The sequence below is a fragment of the Lygodium microphyllum genome, chromosome 20, assembly GCF_053477565.2.
Source record: "Lygodium microphyllum isolate KBCC chromosome 20, Lygodium_microphyllum_v1.1.10, whole genome shotgun sequence".
Taxonomy (NCBI): domain Eukaryota; kingdom Viridiplantae; phylum Streptophyta; class Polypodiopsida; order Schizaeales; family Lygodiaceae; genus Lygodium; species Lygodium microphyllum.
In genome coordinates, this window is record NC_141154.1 from 104,942,418 (window position 1) to 104,969,182 (window position 26,765).

Sequence of the window (26,765 nt, forward strand, 5' to 3'; positions counted from 1 at the left end):
GTCCAAAATGCAGATGATAATCAATATGCACCTGGGGTAGATGCCACACTAGTATTTATTTTGCAAACTGACAGAGTGGTTGTGGTGAATAATGAACTGGGTTTTACTCCAGTTAATATGAGGGCTCTGTGTGACGTTGGGAATTCTACTAAAGCTGGCTCAGCTGCTGGGTATATTGGGCACAAAGGAATTGGGTTCAAGTCAGTTTTTCGTGTAAGGAGTTATCCCACAATTAATATTCTGTTAAGGGTTTGACTTTCTTCCTTTAATTGTATATGCATGTGTATGGTTTGTCAACACACTCGTGTGTGTACATTGTGTGGTGTTGGAGGGAGGGAGGCAGGGAGGGAGAGATTTAACTTCTACTATAGACCAAATTGGCCTATGAGACAAATCAATATATAGGAAGTCCATGTCTTGAGTATCATGTAAAGATTGAAAAGCAAATAATTAACTAGGCCGATGCATCCTATGCTTAGGCTCCATCTTGCATGCTGTACATCTGACCATGCTATCCCTGAAAACAACTAACTATACTAATGTTCATATTCGGAAGGGTGGCCAGCATATGCTACTGTCATGTATCACAAAACTGATCAGTAGGCCTCTCTAAAAATGCTGTAAGTGGTAGTGTTTGGCAAAACTAGTTTGGAGCTAGTACTGAAGAAATCTGTAAGAATTTGCTGGCTCACTGATTCTACCTTTTCTCTCTCCTACTCTTCAAAAGTTTCTCTCTGTGCCTTGGGCACTTCAGTAAAAACAATCTTGTCAAAATATGACTGCTGTGAAAGCAAACCAGAGAGACAATAGGGTTCGTTTGGGGGGGGGGGGGGTGGACACAGACTGTGTACGGCAAATAGTGAAAGAGGAGAGAAACTCAGAAAACACAGAAGAAGATGATGATGAATGATGAATCACTGAATCATGCAGGGGGGGGCGCGGGGGGGGGGACACAGACTGTGTACGGCAAACAGTGAAAGAGGAGAAACTCAGAAAACACAAAAGAAGAAGATGATGAGTCACTGAATCATGTTAAGTGAATTAAGCTGATATAGTGGAGCCGAAGCTCTGAAGATAATTGCATTGTTTTGTCTTAATCAGGTGGCAACACTTGTAGGGAATCTACACAATGAAGGGAGTAAATTGCAGTCCTCTGGCAGTACAATACCAAACGTCATGCTGAATGGTGAGGGAAAGGACAGCCAGCTGTAGAGGGAGTGAAATGCAGCCCTCAAGAGCTGTTAGAGATGAAGGATATGCTGAAATCTTGCTGAGATGATGGCTGGTATCAAGGTGATTGCTGGGCAGCTAGCTGAAGCAGAAACGCAAGAATATTTGATGTGGTTGCAGATAGGCAACTACTTGGCAGCCCTTCAAGAGTGAAGAAAACACAAAAACGTAATGGTGAGTTGCATAACCTTCAAAGCCAAATCTTTTAATAGGGTATCTAACCCTGCTAGACCTGCGTACCACTAGATCACTCAATGGAGCCTTTACATTACTGTGAGCTCTCTGTACACCTGGTCACCTGACTGAAGGAGTACCAAGCTCATCATCCAAACTCTCTGAACCACTCGAGTGGTGCCTCAACATTAAATAATGACCCTAATAAAGCCTTCTTGGTGTTGTAAATGGAAACCAAAATAGGAATGAAGTAGGGGAAATGTATTAAATGACTTGGTTTCTCAACTAGTCCTTGATATCTTCCTCGTACTTGATCTCCCTATGGAGAGGCCCAAGCCCACTCAAAAAAGGCAATGAAATCTCCCTTTGATCTCATAATAAATAGTACATATGCAAATAAAATCTCCTTAGACTCAACCTCTTGAGTCTTGGTGGCATGTTGGCAAATGCATGCATCCTTAGATATGTGCATATCATATTGTCTCAATCCTTAGCTGGTGTGATGACATCCATACTTGTCCAATAGCACTATGTATCCCATGTGAGATGAACATCCATATATATTAGCTTGACCATGAATCCCTTTGTTGACATGTGCAAGAAACGGTGTTGGAATGGTGCCATTTTCATATTGAGAGGTTCTAGGGGGTGCATCCATGTACAACCCATATCAATCTTGACAATATTTGACTTAATAACTCGATTCCATTTTGCAAGAGTGAGATCTAAATATAGGCAATTGTACTGTAGTGGTTGGAGTGCATCCATCAGTAATCCATATATTTATACCATGATTGTATCTTTGCATACCAACAATGGAGCAATTGAATGGAGTGCCTCCCTTAAGGCGTGGCACAACATGGTGACAACCAAGCCACCACGCCTTGACCCCAATCGTGCAAGAATTTGGGATTGTGTCTACAAAGCTTGGCATATAAAGCCATACGAGCCAAGCCAAATAAAGTTAGGACTTTGAAGCCTTTACTTCTCAAATGTAATTGAGTCGAGGGTGGATTGGAATGAAAAACAATAAAGAAAAAGAGTCTAGATGGGCAGACACTGGCTAGCTTGATAGGAAAAGTTGTATTAAGTACCCCAAGTTGTAGTGATGCAGAGACTAACGATAGAAGTTGTGTTAAGATCCCGCTAACTGTGTGAAGGAGAAGAAGAGGTAGAATACTGTGTGAAAGGAGAAGGATGGAAGATAGATGTTAAGTTGAAGCTAGAAAAGATAATGAATGTTGGGAATAAAGGCCTCTTGCCTTTAAATGTGCTCGGGTGTGAACGCACCCTTAGCACTTGTACTTACACATCTATCTAAAAACCTAAAGGTACCCACTCGTCAATGTACCTAAAAATGTGCTCACTTTCTACTCTGCTTGTTCTTGCACTCTTTGTGTCTCTCACTGCGCGTAGGATAGTCTGTCTCGATCCTCGTGCTCAATCGATCTCTACAAACTGGTATCAGAGCCAATGGCTCACTCAAGTTGTTGAGGGGTAGATCAACAGGTGTAACAGTCTTGCGGATTGTTGAGAGGTGTAGGCGACACGTGGCGAGCAGACAACCATATAGTCGAGCTGCTAGACAGGTGACGGGCGACAGTCGCCAGTTGGACAAAACGGGTAGTTGCAGGCGTAATGGGCAAGCGATTGGTCGCGGGCCCAGTATGGACCACGACGCTAGCAGGCTTTGCTGACAGGCGATCACGTAAATTGTCGACTTGCAGAACGACGGGGGGGCTGCATCACGAGGGCTCCACGCGAACTGTCGACTTGTAGAACGACGGGGGGCTGGACGAGGGGGGCTCCATGATTGACTTGCGAACGAGCGATGGGGGGAGATTGCATGACGACCAGCTGACACGGCGTTTTTCTGATAGGAGATCTGACAACGCGACGCGTGACAGGCGACAGGTAAGGGACCCGCATAATTTCTGACAAAATCAAATTCTTCTTGAAATTCCTTTTGGCCTATGACAGATGTTCATGCGTGGAGGCACAACTTCCAAATGTCGTGCAATCTTGGCCTAGAAATTTGGGGCTTTTCCCAGAGTTGGGGAATTTGATGTAAGACAAGCAAATTTGTCTCAGAAATTGCAGGAATTTGTGACATTTTGTCCCCGACATTTGGGGCTTTTAATGCACATGCGCAAATTGGGCTGAAATTAACCCAATTTCTCGACATTGAGGCACATTGGACCCCGTGCAAATTGGGGCTTTTGCAGTTTGGGAAAAATTTGTGCAGCATCTGGTCATTTTATGTACATGCAGGTTGAATTCCGTGCAATTTGGACATCAACACTTGGTAAAATTTGGGGATTTTGCTGAAATTGCTTTATTTTGGCAAAATTGAATTGTCCTATGCATGACAGAGGAAATGCAGGTGTGTGTTTGACGCTTTGAGCACAAAATTTTGGGGCTTTTGACCATTCGTGTCAAATTTTATGCCCGTGGGTACATGTACAACAGAAATTGCAGCTGAAATTTTGGGATTTCTCATGTAATGTGATGCACATGCCCTTGGAACAGCTGTAATCAGTTGGATAATGCTGTAGCACATGGTTTGGTGCTTCTGAAAATTTAATTACAGATCTGAAATTTGTACTTCTGCGTGGTCATTTATTGCTGATTGATACTTGCTTATACCTTGGTCACTTGGGTGACAGTTTGGGCCTGCATTTGCTGGTTTTTTGGTCACATTTGGGCTAAAAATCATGGCTGGCAGCAATGACAGCAGTAATTTGATGCACATAAAGAAGCTTGAAGGCGCACAATATTTTGCTGTGTGGCAAAAACAATGCTACAATATCCTCTTACAAAAGAAGCCGGCAAAGCCGATCAAAACCAAAGGGGCAAAGCCTGTAGACATGGATCAGGACGATTGGAATGAGCTGAGTGAGCTTGCACGCTCAACCATAGAGCTATCGATTTCTGATGCCTTGTTGTTCAACATTGAGGGTTTGGATTCTGCATATGCTATATGGACTAGATTGGAAGAACTGTATGCACAGAAGAGTGCTGCAAGCAAAGTGTATTGGCTGAAAAAGCTTATGGATTTGCGTATGAAAGAGGGTACAGCAATGTCTACTCACTTGAGTGAGTTTCACTCCATTTTCAGCGAGCTGGTTGCCTTGAGGTTCAGGATTGATGAGGAATTTAAGGCTACTTTCTTGCTTTGCACTCTACTAGAGAGTTGGAATACATTCAAGACTGCTATGAGCAATTCTAATGTGATTCTTTTGTATGCTGATATAGAGAGTGCTCTACTTATGGAAGAGATGAATCGGCAGAACAATGCATCCAGTAAGTCTTCGAGTGCTTTGCATACTAGGGGCAGATGACAGCAAAAGGGAAAATATGATTGCAAGGGACGCAGTAAATCACGTGGCAAAGATGTTGAATGCCATCATTGTGGCAAGAAGGGTCACTTTAAACGTGATTGCTACAAATGGAAGAAAGAGAAAGGAAAAGGCAAGAAGACAGATGATAGCAAGGAAGAGAAGAAGGACAGTCAGCCTTAAGAAGAGCATTGTAGAAATTGAAGAAGTGAATGTAGTCACTCATGATAGTGACAATGGGAGTGACATACTCTTTGTCTCTTCACACTTTCGTGCACATGCTTTACTTACAGATACAGATGATGACATGCATACCTGGGTTCTTGATTCGGGTGCTTCCTTTCATGTCACCCCTTACGGTGAGTGGTTTTCCGCCTGTACAGGGGGTTGACATGGTGTTGTCCATCTTGGGGACAACTATGTATGTGAGATTGTATGTATTGGTAGTGTGCAGCCAAAGGTTGCAAGAGTGATACTTTGTATCCACTTCATGTATCTAGTATGTGTGACCATGTTATTGTCGTGATCGAGAAGCCAAGTGTTTCTTTGTGGCATGGCTAGTTGGGACATATGAGTCAAATAGGAATGAAAGTGCTTTCTCGTTTGGGTTACTTGCCTTGTCTTCGTTATGCTGATTTTGAGCATTGTGATCATTGCATTTATGGCAAACATGCACAGACGTCACATAAGAAGTCTCTTTGTTTGAAATCTTCTCCTCTAGAGTTAGTACATTCGGATGTATGTCAAATTCTAGGATTATCTTTAGGGGAAAAGAAATATTTTGTCACCTTTGTCGACGATGCTACACAGAAAGTATGGGTTTACCCTATTCATAGCAAGGATGAAGTGCTTGATAAGTTTAAAAAATTCTTGGCATTTGCTGAAAATTAGACAGATAAGATACTTAAGTGTCTTCGCTCTGACAATGGTGGGAAGTATGTGTCCAAGGCCTTTCAGGCATTTTGTGACAACAAAGGGATAAAGAGGGAGTTCACTGTCTCTCATAATCCACCCCAAAATGGAGTTGCAGAGTGTATGAATCGGACCATACCCTATTCGTAGCAAGGATGAAGTGCTTGATAAGTTTAAAAAATTCTTGGGATTGGCTGAAAATTAGACAGATAAGACACTTAAGTGTCTTCGCTCTGACAATGGTGGGGAGTATGTGTCCAAGGCCTTTCAGGCATTTTGTGACAGCTAAGGGATAAAGAGGGAGCTCAGTGTCTCTCATAATCTGCCCCGAAATGGAGTTGCAGAGCGTATGAATCGGACCATACAAGATAAGGTCCGTACGATGTTGTCTCATGCTGCATTATCCCATGGTTTTTGGGCAGAGGCTGTTATGACAGCTGTTCACTTGATTAATCAGTCACCAAATAGGTCTTTTGGGGGGGGGGGGGGGGGGCGAGTGTGGTCGGGCAAGCCACCTTCATATGCTCATCTGAAAGTATGTGGCTGTGAGGCTTTTGTGCACATTCGTGAAGAAAAACGCATCAAACTTGAGCCAAAGTCCTGTAAATGCATTTTCCTAGGATATGGTGACGAGGATGAAATGGGGTATAAATCGTGGGATCTCGAGAAAAGGAAAGTAGTACACAGCAATGACGTTATCTTCCGGGAAGATTGCATGCATAAACAACCCGAAAAGATTGAGGAGGTCCGTAGGGTTGTATTCCAAGAAGAAATACCTTTTGGACAGCAAAATGTTCCCGCTGTACAGCAGCAATACCTACTGTAAATGAACCTGTAAATGTAGAAAATGATGCTGGAAATGATCAGCCAGCTACCTGTAAATGTAGAAAATGATGCTGGAAATGATCAGCCAGCTATTGCCCACGATAATGAGCCACTACATGTTCAAGAACAGCCAGGACAGCAAGCGGTTAATACTGATTTGCAGGCTGAAATGCCAGGACAGCATGCTGAAAATGGAAATTTGCAGGAACAACCAGCAAACAATGATCATTGGGTTAGGAGATCGTCTAGGGCTCCTAGACAACCTGACAGATTTGTTCCCGGTGAAAATTATATGGCTGATTATGTCATGTTGACTGTGGTGAACGGTCTTGCTTCAAGGAAGCAATGGACAGTCAGGACAGCAAGAAATGGTATAAAGCCATGCTGTCACAGATGGAATCTTTTGAAAAAAATGGCACTTGGGACTTGGTGTAGTTGCCTAAAGGGCAGAAAACCCTTCCATGCAAATGGGTTTACAAGATGAAGGTCACTTCTTGTTCCTCACCAAAGTACAAAGCAAGATTGGTTGCAAAAGGGTACAAGCAGGAGCATGGATTTGACTTTGATGAGATTTTCTCTCCTGTAGTTAAGATGATTACATTGAGAACCATTTTGGGCTTGGTTGGAGTTGAGGATATGGAGCTTATACAGATGGATGTAAAGACTGCGTTTTTACATGGTGATCTTCATGAAGACATATGTATACGGTAGCCTGAAGGGTTTGTTGAACAAGGGAAAGAAAAAATGGTATGTAAATTCAAAAAGAGTTTGTATGGGCTGAAACAAGCGCCAAGAGAATGGTATCATAAGTTTGATACATTCATGCAGTCCCAAGGCTTTCATAGAAGTTAAGTGGATCAGTGCTTGTACACCAAGAAGGCACTAGATGACACCCTGATTATCTTGGTTTTGTATGTTGATGACATACTGATTGCTGGCAGGGATATTCATGCCTTGGATTCATTGAAGCAAAGTCTTTATGGTAGCTTTGACACGAAGGATCTTGGTGATACAAATCACATTCTTGGCATGCGAATACTCAGAGAGAGATCGAAAGGCTTACTCTATCTATCTCAGCAGGAGTATATCTCCAAAGTTTTGTAGCGTTTAAATATGGAGGGGGGGAAAACAATCGGGGTTCCATTGCCTCCGTATGTGAAACTTAGTGCAGAGGATAGCCCTAAATCTAATGATGAGAAGGCTGAAATGGCCAAGATACCATATGCTTCGGCTGTTGGCAGTTTGATGTATGCTATGGTTGCTACACATCCTGACATTGCCTTAGCAGTGGGAATGGTTAGCAGATACATGACAACCTCTGGCAAGAAACATTGGGATGCAGTGAAAGGTATTATGAGATACCTCAAAGGCACAAATGAGTTGTGCATCTACTTTGGAAAGCAGAAGGCATCTGTTGTTGGCTTTACGGATGTAGACTATGATGGTCATGCGGACTGCAGGAAGTCCATTTCTAGGTATCTATTTACTTTCACAGGAGGAGCAGTCTCTTAGATCTCCAGGCTACAAAAGTGTGTTGCATTGTCTACTACAGAGGCAGAGTATGTGGCTGCCAGTGAGGCATGCAAGGAGGCTTTATGGCTTTCACGTCTGGTGGGAGAGCGTGGCATCACAGAGTTATCTGTTCTCCATTGTGATAGTTAGAGTGCTATCATGCTAGCATGGAATCCTGTCGTTCATGCAAAGACAAAGCACATACAGGTGAAGTGCCACTTCATTAGAGATGTCCTTGACAGCAAGAGCATTGAGCTTGTCAAAGTGCATACAGATGATAACCTAGCAGACCTTCTCACGAAGAATCTTCCAGCAGAGCGGTTTACTCAATGCTGACAGATGATGGGAGTTGGATAGATATATGTATTTCAGCTTTGTACGTACCTAGACTTAGCTGATTCTTTTCTTCTCTTAAGGCATATTGGCTTTAGGTGGAAGGTTGTTGGGAATAAAGGCCTCGTGCCTTTAAATGTGCTCGGGTGTGAGTGCACCCTTAGCACCTGTACTTACACATGTCACCTCTATCTATTGAGATTAAGAGTGAGGTTGAAAGAGCATTTAAGGAGAGAATCATGAGAATATGGGAAGAGATAGAAGAATATGATAGGAAAGAAGAAAAACAAAGTTATTAGGTGGAGCCATAGAGAAGATAGAAGAAAAGATGAAACAAGAGGAAAAAAGAAAAGAAAAGAGATAGAGGAGCAAGTAGAGCTAGATAGGAAGAAGATGGAAGAGATAGAGCAAGATGAGAAGAAACAAATAGAAGAAAGTTAGTAAGAAGAATGTTCAAGTAGAAAAAGGCGAGGAGGCAACCTAGTTGAGAGATTTTAGAGAGCTAGAGAGCCAAAGGAAGAAGATGCGAAGCGAGAGGATAGGCTAGAGTAAGAAGAGCAAGTCAAGATAGATCCAGACATGAAGGCGAAGGAAGAGAAAGTGGAAGATGAGGTAGACTTAGAAAAGAAATGGAAGGAAGAAGAGGAACAAAAGATAGACCTAGGCAGGCTAAGCAGATGGAAGAGGAACAAAAGATAGACCTAGGCAGGCTAAGCAGATAGAAGAAAGATAGAGAAAGAGAAGTAAGAGAAAGAGAACGAGAAGAAGAAGATGAAGGCAAAACCAAATGCCAAGGAATGGAGGCAAGCTGCTAGAGTCGGGATGAGGGATGAGACCTACAAAGCTTAGCATGCAAAGCCATAAGAGCCAAGCCAAATAATGTTAGGACTTTGAAACCTCCACTTCTTAAATGTAATCGAGCCGAGGGTGGATTGGAATGAAAAACAATAAACAAAAAGAGTCTAGATGGGCAGACATTGGCTGGCTTGATAGGAAAAGCTGTGTTAAGATCCCCAAATCATAGTGCGGTAGACATTGAGTAGCTTGATAGAATAAGCTTCGTTAAGACCCGCTAATGAGTCAAGTGCTAGACCGGCAGACATTGATCAACTTGATACAATGAGTTGTGTTAAGACCCGGGAATGAGTAAAGAAGACCACCCTTAGATTGCTAAGGACAACAATCCATTGAGTAGGGGTGAGTATAAGTGTAAGGGTGTTGTAGGTATATCATGAGGTTGCCTATGGATGCAACTATATAGGGAGTAGACTCAAGCTTTTGCTTGGGTTGTGCTTCTATATGTAATTTCCTAGGCTCTGTGGTGAATCCTTACATGTGTGGTGTCATGAGGTGCGGTGTCATGACGGTGTAGTTCTAAGATGTGCCTCAATGTTGTATCTTTCTATATTATTTCTAGCCATTTCTATATCTTTCTGTATCTTTCTCTCCCTACAGTATTCTCTCTCTTCTCCAACCATTTCGGAGCTTTGCTCCAAATCTTATAGCAATCGAGCCATTGGAGGTAAAGTTTTTGGTGAATCTTTGATGTAAATCCTAATTTATAGTTGAAATTAGGGCTTAACAGCCACCTCGGAAAGTGTGCCTAGATTTAAAGGCTTCAAACTTGAATTTTCAGAGCTGAAATCAATGTATTTCAAGAGGATTCAAGAGGCCAGCCGGCCAACATTGAATTTGGGGCTAATTTATTTCCCAAGGAGCATGGATGAAGGTCAATTCCCTAGCAAATTAAGAGGCAAATTGATTTGGAGGCTCGTTGTTCATTTATGTTAGCAAGAGGCACTTAGATTATTAAGTGGTAACATGTGGATTTTTAGTTCATATGAAATTTATACTTGCTGTAATTAATGTTAAATTAGGCTAGTACCACCCTATCTAAGGAGGAACATTGCTTTCACAATTCCGATGGTAAAGCATGCAAGATATATGGGTCATGGAACATTTTAAAGTGCCATTTGTGACCGTTTGGGGTGGTTGTAGGTGTTGTTTAAACTTCCTTTCCCACAACACATGTGTGCACACACCAATATATAATGCTCTCTCTCCCGCCCTTGAAATATTCAGCTAGGATCCAACTTGTACACGAGACACAACACAAGCTATATGCACGAATATAAAGGGATTGGTGGACTTCAAACTCACCTCCCGGCCATAGAGCCAAAGAGGTCATCTCCAAGCTTGGGAGCTGGCAACAGTCTAGGCCATGACCACATCCTAAGGATTGGTGTTCCATACTACCAATGTACACCATTTTGGTGCATGGACACATTGGCCCGTGGGTTAAGAGTCCAAGAACATTACGAGCTCTAATATTGAGTTTCTCAAGTGTTTTGATGGGGGAGGCAGCTCTTTCTAGAGCATGCGTTTCTTTTTCAATTGGGTTTTAGGTTTGTTCACACTGGTTAGTTATTTTCCAGCACAATACATTTCTTTTCTAGTGATATTTGATTGCATTTGCACGGGCTGATGATGTGATGAGTTGCTCCAATAGGCAACACCACTTTCCTTATTTTATTTAGGTCGGCTAGATTTTTGGCACTATTGGATTGTAGTCTGCTAGTTTTTAGGATTTTTCGCTATATATAGCGGGTCCCCACAGTTTGCAATTTATTCTATCTTGCAGGTTTCTAGCACACTCCAACATTTGAGTCATTCCTCCATCTTCTAGTGTTGTCATCTGTCATCAGCTTGATCCAATGCCCTCACCAATACCCTGGGTTGTGTGCAAGGATTGATTGGTCCTCCTTCTATTCAGCATTCTTCCAAAGTTTAGTGCATATTCTCTTCTTCCATTCTCTTATTTCATTGCAATCTTCCTCTTTCCTTATTTTCCTATTCATGTTTCCCATTTTGCTCTCTCACAACTTCCCCCTTACGGATAAGTGTTGTCCTAGCAACATCCTTAGGAAGGAAGTGAGGAAAATGACTTTTTAATGAACACACCAACTCCCAAGCAGCCTCCATCTCGTACTGATTCTTTCACAATCCACTTGTCTAAGCATTTGGGATAAACGGTCGAATGTGATTGTTTAGTTTTATGGTCAAGAAGGAATTCAGGTTTGACTTAATGTATTGAGCAGCATCCTTGAACCACGTGACTTTCTTGCTTGGAACTATCATTTTATTTTGTTCCAATCATTCTTTTAAACGACTCATGTGGAACACAAGATGAACTCAAATCTCTTGAGGTAAATCAAGCTCATAGGATGCACTAATTTTCTTGGTAATTTGAAAAGGACAACAAAACCTTGAAGATAACTTGTAGCACTTGTCAATAGGTATTCAATCAGAGTTCTTAGGGAGTTTAAGGTAAATCCACATGCCCTCTTGGAGCTCTTGAGGAGTATGATGTTGATTAGCATAAAACATGGTATGATCTTGGGTCGTTTTAGTGACTTCCCTTGGAATTTTCAACATCTCCTAGATATCATACAGGAAGTCAACAACGAATTGCACTTTTACCTCCTTGAGCTTGGCGAAAATTCGTGGTTTCGGTTCATAACCATACATAAGCATAAACGGGCTATAGCTAGTAGCCGAATGCTTAGTACTATTATAAGCAAACTCAATTTGCGGGAGGTAAGGCTGCCAATTAGTTTGTCTACAGGAGTCATATGCATGTAGCATATCCTCTATAGTTTGATTTGTCCTCTCAATATGGACAATGGAGTTTCCAATTTTTGGAAAATCATTTGCTAGAAATGGTAAGTGAATGTAGGTTCTTGATCATTAACTCTTTCATGGTGCAAACCGCAAGTCTATAAAGATGCTCGACAAAGAGACCGAGCAATTTGTGGCTTTTCGCAGTCGTTTTTGTGGAAATGACTTGAGTCATTTTTATCAATCCATAGAAATGTACTCTACTTCTTGTTGGGAATTAGTAAAGGATGTAATGTTCCCACTTGTTTGTGGTATTCAGCTTTATTAAGTTGACACTACTGGGCACTCACATATATAAGATTTAACCAAAGTCTTTCATGTGTGGCCAATAAAAGTAGCGAGTAACCAAGGGTAAAGTATGGTGTATGCCGCGCCCCATGCTTGGCAGTTCATGGCAGTTATATATATATATTTTTTGTGGATATATTGATTGTCAAGCATACACTTTGCCTTGTTTGAAAAGTAATCCATAATGAATGAAATACTTTTTGGCCATCTTTCTCTCAAAAGTTAGCTTTTGGGTGTTTGAACCATCAAAGCTTCTCAAGCTATTAGGTCCATCTTGAACTAATTACTAGATCCCATTGAAATGAGGATTGTTTTGGCAACAGACTTTGAGAGAAAGATAGAATCAATCAAAATTTCAAAGAAGAACAAGGCATTAACTTGGGGATTTTGTCTAAGGGAATCGGTAAGCATATTAGTTGTGCCCATTTGATAATGAATCTCCAAGTTGAATTCCTGCATAAGCTCTATCCATTTGCCTTGTGATCACAGAGATTGAGTTGCTCATAGAGGTATTTCAACAAATGGTGGTCAATCCAAATAATGAACCTAGCAATGTTCAAATAATGATGCAAATTTTAATTGCATGGATGACCACCTATAGTTTTTTCTCTCGAGCAGTGTAATATGTTTGGGTGTCTGTGAGTGTATGACTCTCAAATGCAACATGTCGATCATCATAATAAAAGATAGCACCTATAGCATAATTACTTGCATCATACGAATCTCAAAAAGTTTATTTAGATTGATAATATGCAATATCAATGCAATAGTAACTAGCCGCTTCAATGTTTGAAAACATGGATCAAGCTCATGTGAGTGTGTGCAACGGAAAGAGGAAAGAACACGGAGAGAAGGAGACAAAGAGAACGTAGAAGAGAGAAGGAATAACGTGTCTGCAATAGCTAAAGGTATAAGGGTGTAATAGTCAGCCCTCGCTATCTACCTCTTGCTGGTATAATTTGCAGATTTGCTCTGCTCTAGGGATGTGGGTTGCTCTCATGGCCTCAATCTGGAGTTGGTGGGAGGATGCCCTAGGCCGGCCAATGGCTACTCGCCTCTCATGTGGCATGCATATATCTACGTATCAAGGTCTTTCAATGAAGCCATCCATGGTAGCCTTCATGAAGTGGTCTTTGGAGTAAGACATCTTTGGGTGAAGGGGCTGCTTGAGTGATGGCCATGTGTGCCGTATGTATAATTAGTAGAGATTCTGTCCCATGACCAAGTTCCTCTCTTTGTGGGAGAGGTGTATGAAGGGGGAGTCAGGATCATATACTGAAAGGGGGGAGATGATCCATGTTGATTCCATATCTTGTAGGCCACTGCTCAATGTGTGCATACCATGAAGTCTCGTCCTGCTTGAGCTAGCTGCCTAGGGCTTCGAAGGACCTCCCAGGTAGTCTATCTGGATGTATGTCACAAACTCTGTGTATGTGACTAATGGTCTGAAACATTATATGTAGATTGTCTCTGTTATACTTTGCTCTCTTCTTTCACACTCCTTGATCTCACATCTCTCTATCTCCAAAATTTGTTTGCTCTCTATGCTTTTTTCCCTTATTGAGACCACGACTTTCCATAGAGACTCTCCTTTTGATCCTTCTGCTACTACCAAACATCAATACATGGTGGATGCCCGCGTCTGGGTTCTCCTGAACCTGAACACACGCAGAGACAGCGTCTCACAGGATCTTCTTCCATGAGATTCGATAGAGATTCATCACTAGTGGCATAGTTGTTTCCAGACTTGTATCGAAAAAATTTCAGACGTTTATAAACATTTGGAAAACAAATATCTGAAATCAATATTTCAGACTTGGCTTTTTTTTGGGGCCTAAAATATTTGTGGAATTTTTACTTAAAAATGATGATTTCAGGTCACTTTTCTCTGTTTTCTGGTCTTTGAGTGTGTGCAGTCTGCAAATGGCTTTTGTGAGTGAAAAATGAATGATTTCAGCCTGCATGAAGTCCACAAACATTGGTAAACATAGCTGCTTGCCTGGAAACACTGCTGCGTCAACAAGAGTGCAGTGTATTCAGCCTGTACTGTTACTGTTCACAGCTGAAAGCTGAAGTTCCCTCTTTTTTTTCGTAATAGTGAAGATCTCTCTCTCTCTCTCTCTCTCTCTCTCTCTCAGATGGGATCGCCTGTACTATCGTTATCAGATGGGATGCTGACAGGATCGCTTGAGCTATTGTGATCACTGAACAAAAATACTGACTGGATGCTGACGGGATCGCCTGAGCTAACATGACCACTGACAGGATGATGGGATCACCTGAGCTATCGTGATCATTGACGAAATGCTGATGGGATCGTGACGAGATGCTGTGACGTGACGGGAGCTCTGACGTGATGGGCTGCTGTGATGTCTCTCTCTCTCATTGTGTGGCTGTGACGACTGCTTGGACACTGGCATGAGGATGCTGACATGGATGGCTGCCCCAGGTGCTGACGTGTCTAGCGTGAGCTCCGAGAGCACTGACGTGAGTGCTGACGCGAAGGCGTTCTGCAGGGGCACGTCTCTGCGCGGAGAGACAGCCACTGTCCTGCAGAGTCACGTCTCTGCACAGGGAGACTCTGGCTGCCCTGGAAGCTGCAGAGGTATGGACAGTTGTTTAGGAAGGGTCAGCAGGGTCCATGCAAGCACATTGAGTGGCTGTCCTAAACTGCGAGATGGCAGAGACTACTGACAAAGAAACCAGTGGACATGAGACCGAGCTTGATACACAACCAATCGGGCCAAGCACAGGAGGTACTGCATCAGAAGGGTGGTACAAGACCCCCACTAAGGATGAAAAGTTCTTTTATAGACAAAAGAAGAGAGCTCGTGAAAATGCCACTCTCACAAGTGCCAAGCGATGGACAAAGGTGCAAAGGCTGATTGCAACAAATGGTTTGGATGACATGAAAGCCCTCATAAGAGCTGAGATTGCAGCAATATGTATGCCAATGTTTGACAAGGTGACAAGTGACATGAATGCGATGCATGAAACACGGGGAAAGGAATTGAATGCTAAAATGGATGCAAATATGAAAAAGTGTGCATGAGGGTGTGTGGCAACATGCAGCAAAAAGTCATGAATGACATGGATACAAAGCAAAAAGATGTATATGGAAAATTGTAGGAGACATTTAGGGAAGAACTAAGTGATGCGGTAGATGCAAATAGGAAATCATGCTCTAATGGCTGGGATGATGCAAAATATAAAGAAATCAAGGCTGACTTGCAAATGGATATGATAGATAACTTGAACAAGGTAAGGGACGCTTGGAAAGCAGATATAGATGCATTGAAATCTGATACAAATGCACGCATAGCAGCCAAGGACATGGAGATTGCTGAACTCAAAGGAAGTTAGAGTCATGTGAGAATGAATTAGTGACATACAAGTCAATGATGGATGCACATATAGCAATGCCAGATGCACCAGAAGTAAAGACAGAGGTGGAAAGCTAAAAGAAGACATGCACACATGGGTGAATGTGGTAGAGGGAACTCAAAAGAAAGTAGAAAATGTTCAATAAATAGTGAATGAAAATGCACAATGGATCGAGGTAGTCAGAAGAAACAAAGGGGTGCCTTAGAACAAAGTAGAAATGATGAATGAAACACTACAGGAGGAAGCAAAGAGGAAACTCCGTGCATTGCGTGTACGTGTGGTGGGGTGGGCTAAAAAAGGAAACCCCCAAGAGGACGCTAAAACACTTTGTGCTAAGATGGGTGTAGAGACGAGACATGCATTATGGATGCTTGGAGGATAGGTGATCTAAATGACCAAAGAGGTCGGATCCTCGTGCTGAAATTTGGGGACATGGATAGCAAAAGGACCTTATAAAAAAGAAAGGCTTTGAAGGGTGAAAAGATTTACCTTGATGAGGATCTCACACCTGCATAGTTAGAGCACAAAAGGGCTTGCATGCCAAAAGTGTTGGAGGCACGTAAAGAAGGCAAGTATGTTGTGTATAGAGATGTTAGAGTAATCATAGCAGAACGGAGGTCACAATGATGATACAAGGCCTATGAGATGTTAAAGATGTCCCTTTGGAATTGTAATGGTTCAATGAAACTCAATGCAGGTTATTTTGAGGACACTTTTCATGGGATAGATATGGCTATGTATATAGAGACACATTAGTGTATAAATTCTAGATTACTGGATGTCGCGGGATACAAATGGAAGAGCGTATACAGACCTCAACCCGGTAGACTAGGAGGAACTAGAGGGGTGGCTATTCTTTATCGTGAGAGCCTCCAAGACATGATTCATGTGGTGTCACGAGATGTGCATGCTAGATACATGTGGGTAAGGCTAAGGATAGGGCACGCGAGGGATCTATATGTTGCGGTATGCTACTTCCCACTTGCAAGTATTGGGGACATAGTACTAGTGGGAGACTTTTATGCTCAAACTGGAAGTGAGCAGTTTGCCTTTTATGATACTGAACATGAAATGTTTAAGGAATTGACATTGGATGAACTAGGGCTTGCCAGGATATCTTAAGATATGGAGGCAACATCATATGGATCCCATCTGCTAGCTTTGGGAAGTGCTCACGAATTGGCTATATTTAATGGCCTATTAAGATGGCTGGAAGTGGATACTTTCACTTGTTGGAACAACAAAAAAGGAGCCAATGTGGTGGACTATGTAATGGGTTCGCTAGGATTAATTCCAAAAATTAAGGATTTTAAGATATCTGATAAGCCGATTAGTATAGCGGCTGACCATGCGATCCTAAAATTTACTCTAGCATGTAGTCAGAGACAAGAAACATGCACACAACCACACACATTCCCACATTATGAATTTCTAGAGCAAACGTCGCATATCTATAGTGATGCAGTACGAGAGGGCTTAAGTGAGCTAGACCAATATGAACCATTGGAAGATGCCACTAGATTTCTAGCGAAGATTTTACATGTTGGAGCTTCAGAGGCATTTCCATGTAAGATGGGCCCTACTGCAATACACAACTGTACTGCCCATAAAATGCTTGGTATGATGATGAGTGTAAACAGACTAGGACCCGTCTATAGAGGGATATTACACTAGGGACATGCACACATAAACAGGCACGGAATGTCTTTCGTTGTCTTGTGTGAAAAAAGAAGAGAGATTATTTAGACAAACTCTAGAGTTAGAGATGTATCAACTCTTTTTGAGCAGAGACAACAAGAGGGCATGGAGGAAATTTCACGGGAGGCAACCCCCAATTCAGTTGACATCACCTATGGTTTGGCATGGACATGCTAGGGCACTATACGATGTTCCATCACAAGAGTAATACCTTGTCCATCAAACTCTAGGCCAATACAGTGCGGTTTCTTTACGGAAAAGATGGTGAGATATGCCATTTGGAGGTTGAAGAATGGGAGAGCACATGATCAAGATGGCCTTGTGGCAGAGCATTTTGCACTTGCATGTTATACACTGGCCTTTATCTTGGCGAATCTCTTCAATAGAGCCGTATGTGAGGGGTTCCCAGTAGGTTGGTTTTGACCACACAATAGTGCCGATTTTTAAGAGTGGAGATCCATTGGTTGCTAACAACTACCACACTAATATGATTGGCCATATGCTAGCAAAGATATATGCCTGTATTGTGGAGCATGAATTGAGTTGGTGGGTTGAAACAAAGAAAATATGGTCTACAGGACAAGCTGGTTTCCGCCATGGATACAACACGCTAGATCATATATTCATGCTAAGGGCCTTGATTGAGGAGGGGCGATCACGGAGGCAAAGAATCTACTGTTGTTTTGTGGACCTCCTCAAAGCCTTTGATACTGTGCCACGTGCAAGACTCATGTAAATGTTGCGAGCCATTGGGGTCCCAGAGGATATGTAGTGGTGTAATTATGCATTGTATGAAACTGTGACAAGGAGAGTACGAGGGCCTCGAGGCACAACAGACTCAGTCTCTAGTACGGTGGGTGTAAAGCAAGTCTGTCCCCTCTCTCCTTTGCTGTTTGGATTGTACATTGACGAGATTTCCGATTACATGCAAAGATGGGGTGGTATGGGAGCTAGCTTGGCTGGGGTATTGATATCAATTTCGTTATATGCCGATGATATGGCACTTATCTCAAATTCACCAAAGGGGCTACAACGGCATTTGGATGCATTGCATGTGTTCTGTGAGGATAAAGGTCTCAAGGTTAATCTTGGAAAGACTAAAACCATGGTCTTTTACACCTTAGCAGTGTGGGTGACATGCTTAGAGCACCACTTTATGTATGACGGCAAGCATGACAAGGTGGTATAGAACCTTCATTAAAGATCATTCCCTGGGAGTCTCTCATTGAGTTGCTCAAAAGGCAGCCAAGATCATGTGGGTAGAATGAGAGTAGGAAAGCTTTGCCAAACTAAAAGAGTATCTCACCACTGCTCCCATGTTAAAGCTGCTAGACTTCATGAAGGAATTTGAGGTCATCACCAATGCTAGCATTATGGCACTAGGATGTGTTATCACCTAGGAAGGACATCCTGTTGCTTACTCTTCTTGTAAGCTCAAATCTTATGAGAAAAATTATGATACACATGACCTTGAGCTTCTAGCCATCATACATGCCTTGAAACTATGGCATCACTATTTGCTAGGTATGTATACCTCGGGGTCACTTTCAAGGGACCACAGTTTTCATGGAAGGAGATTTTAGAGTCTAGGCTTGCACAGGCATATGCAGCTTTGGGTACACTAGAGCGGTAGTTTGCATACAGAGTTTCAAGAGCCTCGTACAAAATTGTAGCTTTTTGACACTTTAGTTTTTTCCCCAATTTTTTTTCGGGTCCGGTGTGCATAAATTTGAGTGAAATGGAAAAAATTTCACTAAAATGTGAAAAGCCCCAAATTTCTCAGGCAAATGTGCACCGATTTTGCAATTTTTGAGTCAGATTGTCCAGTTCTGCATTAAAGTCCCCAAGTCTGGGAAAATCCCTAATTTTCTTGGGCAAAATTTCACTTTGTGCCTTTGCGTATGAACACCTGGTAAAGTAATTGCAGAAATTTAAATAATTTTTTTTGAACAGGAAAAGAGGGAGTGACGGATCTGTCCGGGCATTGACCAGGGCCCGTCAAACGTGACGCCTGGCCCGCGAACTTTAGCTGGACTTCCTGTTCCCTGTTAGTGTATCTATCGTCTGCTCGTCTCATCGTCACGTGTCGCCTGCAGGGTGTCGTTTGCAGCGTCTCGTCGTCATGTGTCGCCTGCAACGTGTCTCCTGCAGCTTGCGAACTGCTGACTGCTGCCCGTCAAGCCCGTCTGCAGCTCGTGCGACACTTGCCTGTCGAGCCTGCCTACGACTTGTGTGTCGCACACCTGCCTATTGTGCCCGCCTTGACTAGCACTCGTCACCTCAAGTGTGTCACCTCATGCCAGTTACCTCATGCATGTCACCCGCTCTGGTACCAGTTTGTTGAAGCCTGACAGAGCTGAGAGTGAACGCGATGGATAACACACACAGAGAGTAGAGAGCAGTAGAAAGGAGAGAGTGAGCACGACACAATGGATATTCGGTACAATAGACTAGTGTACCTCTTTAGGCTTTAGATAGATATATACATAAGTACAAATGTGCTAAGGGTGTGTTCACACCCGTGCACATATAAAAGGCATGGTGGCCCTTTATTCTCAACACATTTCAATTTCAAATTTCAAGCTCTCTATTCTCAAACTCTCTCTGCAAGCTCTACCTCTACTCGCTTAAGCTTTCCATCCTCTCTATCCTTGAGCTCTCTATCCTCGCTACGCTGAAGCTCTATCCTCTCCACCCTCTCACCGTAAAGCTCTCAAGCTCTCCATCCTCTCTATCCTCTCTATCCTCAAGCTCTCCTTATGTAAAGTGCTAGTGTAAAGACTTGAAACTTTGAGTTGTATTGTAATTTGTTCTAAGTCCCAATATTATGTTTAAGCCTTAAAAGTGTATGTACAATTTTTTTGTATTGGATATACATCCAAGATTTATTAGTCCCATTAGTAATGTACTAGTATCAGATGGTACTAATCGGATGCCATCGGATGTGACATCCATGCTCTCGATACATGGCATCAGGTGTGTCATACAAGTCTTGATTTCAACCTATGGATGAGCCACAACCACAACATAACCTGCTCGGGGGGTAGGATGGCCTTCGTGCACAACAAATCTCAACCTCTTCAATGGTGAACACGATGGACAGCAACTACACGCTCCTCCCATGCTCCACAAGTTTCTGTGGCTGCAGGGTGATGACTCTCCATGATGTGTTGCCATGATGCATTGCCTCCTTATATAGATTCTCTCCGTGCATGGCAGCACCCTGCTCATCAATGCAAAAGCATTGCTGTATATTAAAGATTAATTTGTCATTACAATGAATGTGCTATGGCTTATTGTGGGTGCAATCAAATGATAGTTTGTGAATATTGTGGGTTTATTGTTTATGGAGCAGGGTTTGTTGGAAGCATCTTACATTAATTGTAAACCTTGACACTATAGTGAATCAGAACTCCTAGCCTTAATTGTGGTGACGCAAGTGACAAAATATAATGTGATATATGAGATGTTAGGCATATGACGTGATGTAACATGTGTCATACTAAGAGGTTTGTGTGCGAGGCATGATGAAGTCTCACTTGGATCTTGTGAAGATCAGATTGGGACAAAATGTGCTAGGGCAATGAAATAATATGTTGTGACATGTCACATGTGACCATGTACTAGTAGTTGAACAACTAAGAGAATCTTTGGTATTGTTTTGCTCATGTGTGTGCTTATGACAGGATTGTTCTTGAAGATTTGGCTATGCCAACCATGTGACTAATTGGGAAAGTTGACTAGACCCCTTGTGGAGTTCTCATCTTGTGTGCAATGTCTATTTTGCATGTGCTTGCTAGACCCATGTAGAGTCATCATTGAGTGTGCATTCATGTGTGTGTGTGCCATCTATGTTCATTTTACCTGTGCTTGCTAGATTTCTATTGAGAGTGTGTTATGATCACTCTTAGTCAAGTTTTGCATGGAAACTCCTTTCCTACTATTTTAAACATACAAAATTTTTTCATATGTAAGCGTCTCGTACTTATGAAACACGTTATTCATAATTTAATTGCTCAAAAGGAAATAGAAACCTAGCTTTCCAAAGGTAAAAGAGTTGGGCCTGTGAAATGTTCAAAAATCAAGAAGTTGCTTAGCTTTTCTTTTATCTATATAGTATGGTGGGATTCTTCTAATATTAATGCAAATTGATTGGCATATTTCACAATATATTGTATAGAAACTTCTATATGTTTACTCTATATTATATGGAACCTGTTTCTTGCTGTTTCTTTACTTGTAAGAAACTGTTTCTTACATATGAAACCTCCTGCATATATAACCTCCCATTTTCAAAATTCTCGGTTACATTGCTCGTCCTAGAGCTAGCCCCTCTAAGGAGCGATTGGAGTTGTGCATTGTACACAGTGATACAATTGGATGAAAGTTCGATATGTTTACTCTACATTATATGGAACTTTTTTCTTGCTGTATCTTAACTTGTAAAAACTGAGTGATTGGAGTTGTGCATTGTATTCAGTGATACGATTGTATTGTGTGCAAGCACTGAGTGTTTTATTGCTCTAGATTCATACATGTAACACTGCTTCTTAGTATTCAATATTTAAACTTGCTCACTATAGAGACATGTTGTAAAATGTGAGTTGCACCAAAGTGACCTATCGTGTATTAATAATCTACTTCAGTTCAGCTTTTAATTGTGTTTAAGGGTTCCATGGATGTTACAGATATACAAATGTTTTACATTGAGTTGTGAAATCAGCTTTAAAGAGGATCTGTCCTGTGACAGTGGCATGACACTCATTGACAGATGTTTTGTGTGTAAGATTCACACCACAGTGACATACACAGAGATATGCACACACATTGTTTTGTGAGGGAGGGAGGGAGGGAGGGAGGGAGGGAGAGAGAGATCTCATTTCATTGTGTTTGCAGGTCACAAATGCTCCAGAAATTCATTCGAGAGGCTTTCATGTGAGATTTGACGTTTCACAAGGAAACATTGGTTTTATACTACCGACTGTGATACCCCCAGTTAGTGACTGGCATACCATTCAGCGAGTCTTGTCTCTGACTGAAAAGTTAACGGGAAGTGAGAAACAGATGTGGAATACTTGTATGGTTCTGCCCTTGAAATCATCAGTTTCAAGTGGGCCAGACATCGAGATGCTGTCTTCAAAATTTTCTGATATCCAACCATCTTTACTTCTTTTCTTGCATCACCTGCGCAGTATTGTGATCAAGGATGAGGTCAAAGAATCAATTCGTGTCATGCAGCGATGTGACCTTGCTAATGGCCTGGTAAGGGTCATAGATGGTGATGATTGTGCTGTTTGGTTGGTTGTCAAAGAAGAATACGAGGCTGTTATTGAGCGCCGAGGAGTGGAAAAAACTGAACTTGCCTTAGCCTTCCCTCTACATGAAGTTTCTGATAGTGTATATGAAGGTTGTTATGAGCCTCAACAAGTATTTTCTTTTCTACCTCTCCGCTCATATGGTTTGAGGTTCATTATACAAGGTGATTTTGTTCTACCTTCATCTCGAGAAGAGTTAGACATGGACAGTGCCTGGAATCAGTGGTTGCTTTCAGAGATACCCAATGTATGGGTGAAAGCAGTGGATCACTTCAAAGAGCTACCATGCTTTAAAGGAAATCCAGGGAAAGGTGCTGCTCTGCTAATGAAATTTGTTCCTTTGGAGGGTGAAGTGCAAGGCTTTTTTGGTGCACTTCCACGTATGATAATTGGAATTCTTCGTGGGAATAACTGTTTACCTATTGAAGGTAGCAGCAGTGAATGGGTTCTTCCATGCATGCTTCTGGGAGGTTGGGATGAGTTCAGTAGGAAACTGCTACCTGATAACCTCTTACAAGAGTTTATGGGTCTTTATTATCTTCACCGAGATACAAACATCCATCCTTCTTTGGCTTCTAGCCTTGGTGTACATATGTACGGATCTCAGGTGTTAATAAGTTTTATGGAGTCCATATGCAAAAAGAAACAAAAGTTGGAACTGCTTGGGCCTAGATGGATAGGTGCTTGGTTGGTTGCTCTTCAGAAATGTTTCATGAGAGAGTCAAATCAGGCCCTTAGTTTTTCTGCACCAAAAACTGAAACTAAAGAGCTGAGAACATTAAAAACTCTAGGTTTCATTCCTTTGTCAAATGGGACATATACTTCATTGGAGGATGGTCCTGTTTGGTTACCATGTGTTGATATGAGTGAAGCAGATGCTTTTGTACAACATTTCCCTTCACTTTATTCTGAGCTGAGAACTGTTCATACATTGCTACTAGATCCCATAAACATGGACTCTGAACATGGCCCTTCTATAAAAAGTGAGAATAGAAGTTTGGTGTGCTCAATGCTTCATCGACTTGGGATTGGCGAAGTGTTGGAACATGATGTGCTAATGACACATATATTGCCAGGTATGCTATCCAATAGTTTCTGTGAGAAGCCAAAATTGGTTGCAGTGCAGTACCTAGCATTTGTTATGGACCATCTTCAGTCCACTTGCAAGCTATGCAAGATGGAAAGATCAAGTATAATGACACAACTTCAGAGGAATGCATTGGTTGTAACCAATGGTGGGTATAAGAAGGTTGGCTGTGAGTCTCTGCATTTTGGTCCTGAATTTGGTTCAACTATCAATGCCAAGAAAATTATTAGTGGGTTGCAAGCAGCATGGCTTGAAGTTGATCCTGCATATCTACAAGCCATTCAAGGCTGGTCTGAGGAAGTCGCTATTCTGAAGTGGAGATCTTTCTTCAAGGATCTAGGGGTAACAGACTTCGTGAAGTTGGAACATGTTGTGAAAATGGTTCCAGATAAGAGTAAAAGCATCTGGAAGGATATACTTTTGGAAGGCTACGATGAAGATGAACTGGTCTTTCACGATTGGGAATCTACAGAGCTTGTCACAATTCTTGAAGGTCTATGTAATGCCAATTTGGACTTGTCTGAAAGGGTCATCCGGGCATCTCATTTGCTTTCTGCTTTTGATCAGCTCTGGGAGACTTGCTATTCAGAACAGAGAACCACATATTACAAGAGTAGAACTGCAACAGTGTTGGAGAAACAGACTGTGCCTTCATTTATTTTGCAGATGAGGTGTTTTGCATGGGTTCCATCAAGCATTGATGGAAATCTTCATTACCCAACAGAACTCTTCCATCAATGCTCTGCAGTGGAGTCTATCCTGGGGATCCATGCGCCTTATGCTGCCCCTAAGGTGCCTTTCTCAACTTCTTTATTTTGAATCGAAATGTATTTTGAATTCTGTTTAAATTGCTTTTCTAAATCCCTCTTAGTCAGAATTCTAAGTTAAGACAGACGGTACGGAAATCTCATGTGTGATGGTTCACTAGCTTGAATTGCATACTTGTCCTATGCTCTTGTGAGGTTTCCTATCTCGGTTTGGATAGATTGCATTCAGATGCTTAACTTAATGGTCTCATGCAGATTTATTGCTCAAAATTAGCAGAGGCTCTGGGTTTGCGTACCAATGTGTCAGCACAAGAGGTGCTGGAGTTGATAAAATGTTGGAACCAACAATCTTTTGAAACAAGGTCTGCTGTAATGCTTGACTTCTATTGAACTTAGCTGATGAATCATTTCTAAGAGTTGTAACTTGCTTGTGAGTGTGCTTGAAGCCTTATATAATACTGATTTACAAAATTTGACTTATGGCTATAAACTCTGAACCTAACCTGGAAGCTCTCATTTTGCAGTATTTATCAAATGGGAAGGATTTACACATATCTTTTGAATGAGACAACTCAATGTAGAGAACAGATAGTGCAATTTTTCCAGACACAAGCAGCCATTTTTATTCCAGCAACCATGAATGCAAATTTAGATACCCCTGTGCTGGGAAAATTTTTTGCAGTGCAAAATTTGTTTTGGAAAGATGAAACAGAGGCTGTGTCTTTGTTGAAGTGTTCAGAACTTCCTTGCAACGGTAGCAAAAGCAACACTTTTTGTTGGAGATCATTGTATTCAGTATATCCAACGCTACACAGTTTCTTTGTGGAAACATTGCATGTTCAGAACACCATACACTTTAAGGATTATTTTCAAGTGTTGAAATCACTTGCTATGATTTATTCTCCTCATGACATACATGAACAGGTATGTGTTTAACCTTTTTTTACATTTCTTTTGATGCTTCTTTCTTTGGACAAAAGGACTAATATCAACTTGCTTCCAGGTACTGTCAGTTTACTGCAAATTGTCACTTGAGATTGACATGGGGTCAGTTACTTCTGCAGATCTCTCCTTTTGGAAGGAATTTCTACAAAATGCAGAGAACAGAGTACTGCCCACAGTGCAGAACAAATGGGTTTCTCTTCACCCAAGTTTTGGTGTTGTCTGTTGGTGTGATGACGAGAGGCTTGGACAACAGTTCATAGATTGTAGCAATGTTTATTATGTTTGTATAAAATCTGGCACTGCTACAATGGACCGTTCAAAAATTAATGCTGGTCGGGTGGATTCCTTTGTACAGGCAATGGGCATTCCTCCACTTTCGAAGGTAGGGTCGCAAGGACTTGGAAAATAAGCTGTCTTACATCCTTATTTATTCTGTGAGCTATTTTAAGCATGGAATTTGTTTGCTTTTGAAAGAGGGCATACAGTCAAAGTGCAAATAAAAGTAGCCAAGTCAAACCTTTTGTTGTTGATCCCAAGGTTCTGATTGGGCAGATAAATTCAGATCTATGTAGCAAACTTATGATTTCTTTGTAGAGATGTGAATGCTGGAGGATACTAGCCTGAAAAGTAGCAAGTCTTCTCGATAGGGATATTTGTGAGGTCCTCTTCATTTCGAGATAGGACAGAATGTGCTTTCAACCTTGTGGTATAAGTCTACAATCAGTTAAGATTATGTGACAAACTTTTTTTCAAAATATTTAAAACATTGGTAAAATAGATCCATGAGAGAGAGGTCTAAAACAACAACATGGAGCAATTAAATAGAGATTGCTCCATGAGAGAGGTCTAAATCAACATGGAGCAATTCAATAGAGATTGCTGCTGTAGTGGCAACTACCTCTATGTCTGAAACAACCGACACCCAAGAATGCATGATTCCTTTGAGCCCAGGTGGGGTACAAAGCCCAAAATTTGACCCAATTGAAAATTATGGAGTGTCCAAAAAGTTGATGTGAAAATCCACCAAACAGCCAGAAGAAATTCCCAAATCTTTGTGCAGGAAATGTGGCATGTAATTGCTGAGAAAGCCTATCCACAAAATTTTTAGTGAACAGGCAATGCCAAATGAGATGGAGAATGGTCTTAGTAGCATGTGAGCATCTCAAACATTGGGGCAAGGTAATGCAATGCTTCATCAATTTTTGCCCCATACACCTCCAAAGGAATATCCTTTGTCTCAAAGGTAAGTTAGTAAGAGAGTTTTCCACTATGTCAGGAA

The 26,765-nt window shown here is 41.7% G+C and overlaps 1 protein-coding gene across 7 annotated transcripts in view; it reads left to right on the forward strand.

The window, feature by feature from the left end:
- Positions 1 to 26,765, forward strand: part of LOC148019207 (protein NO VEIN-like) — a 139,107-nt gene that overhangs the window by 70,881 nt on the left and 41,461 nt on the right. For all 7 annotated transcript variants that reach the window (XM_087660753.1, XM_087660751.1, XM_087660752.1 and 4 more), the window contains 5 exons: positions 1 to 213; positions 22,269 to 24,566; positions 24,797 to 24,903; positions 25,066 to 25,465; positions 25,545 to 25,868. In XM_087660753.1, the coding sequence (XP_087516879.1) occupies positions 1 to 213; positions 22,269 to 24,566; positions 24,797 to 24,903; positions 25,066 to 25,465; positions 25,545 to 25,868 (3,342 nt within the window). The remainder of the gene's footprint in view (positions 214 to 22,268; positions 24,567 to 24,796; positions 24,904 to 25,065; positions 25,466 to 25,544; positions 25,869 to 26,765) is intronic.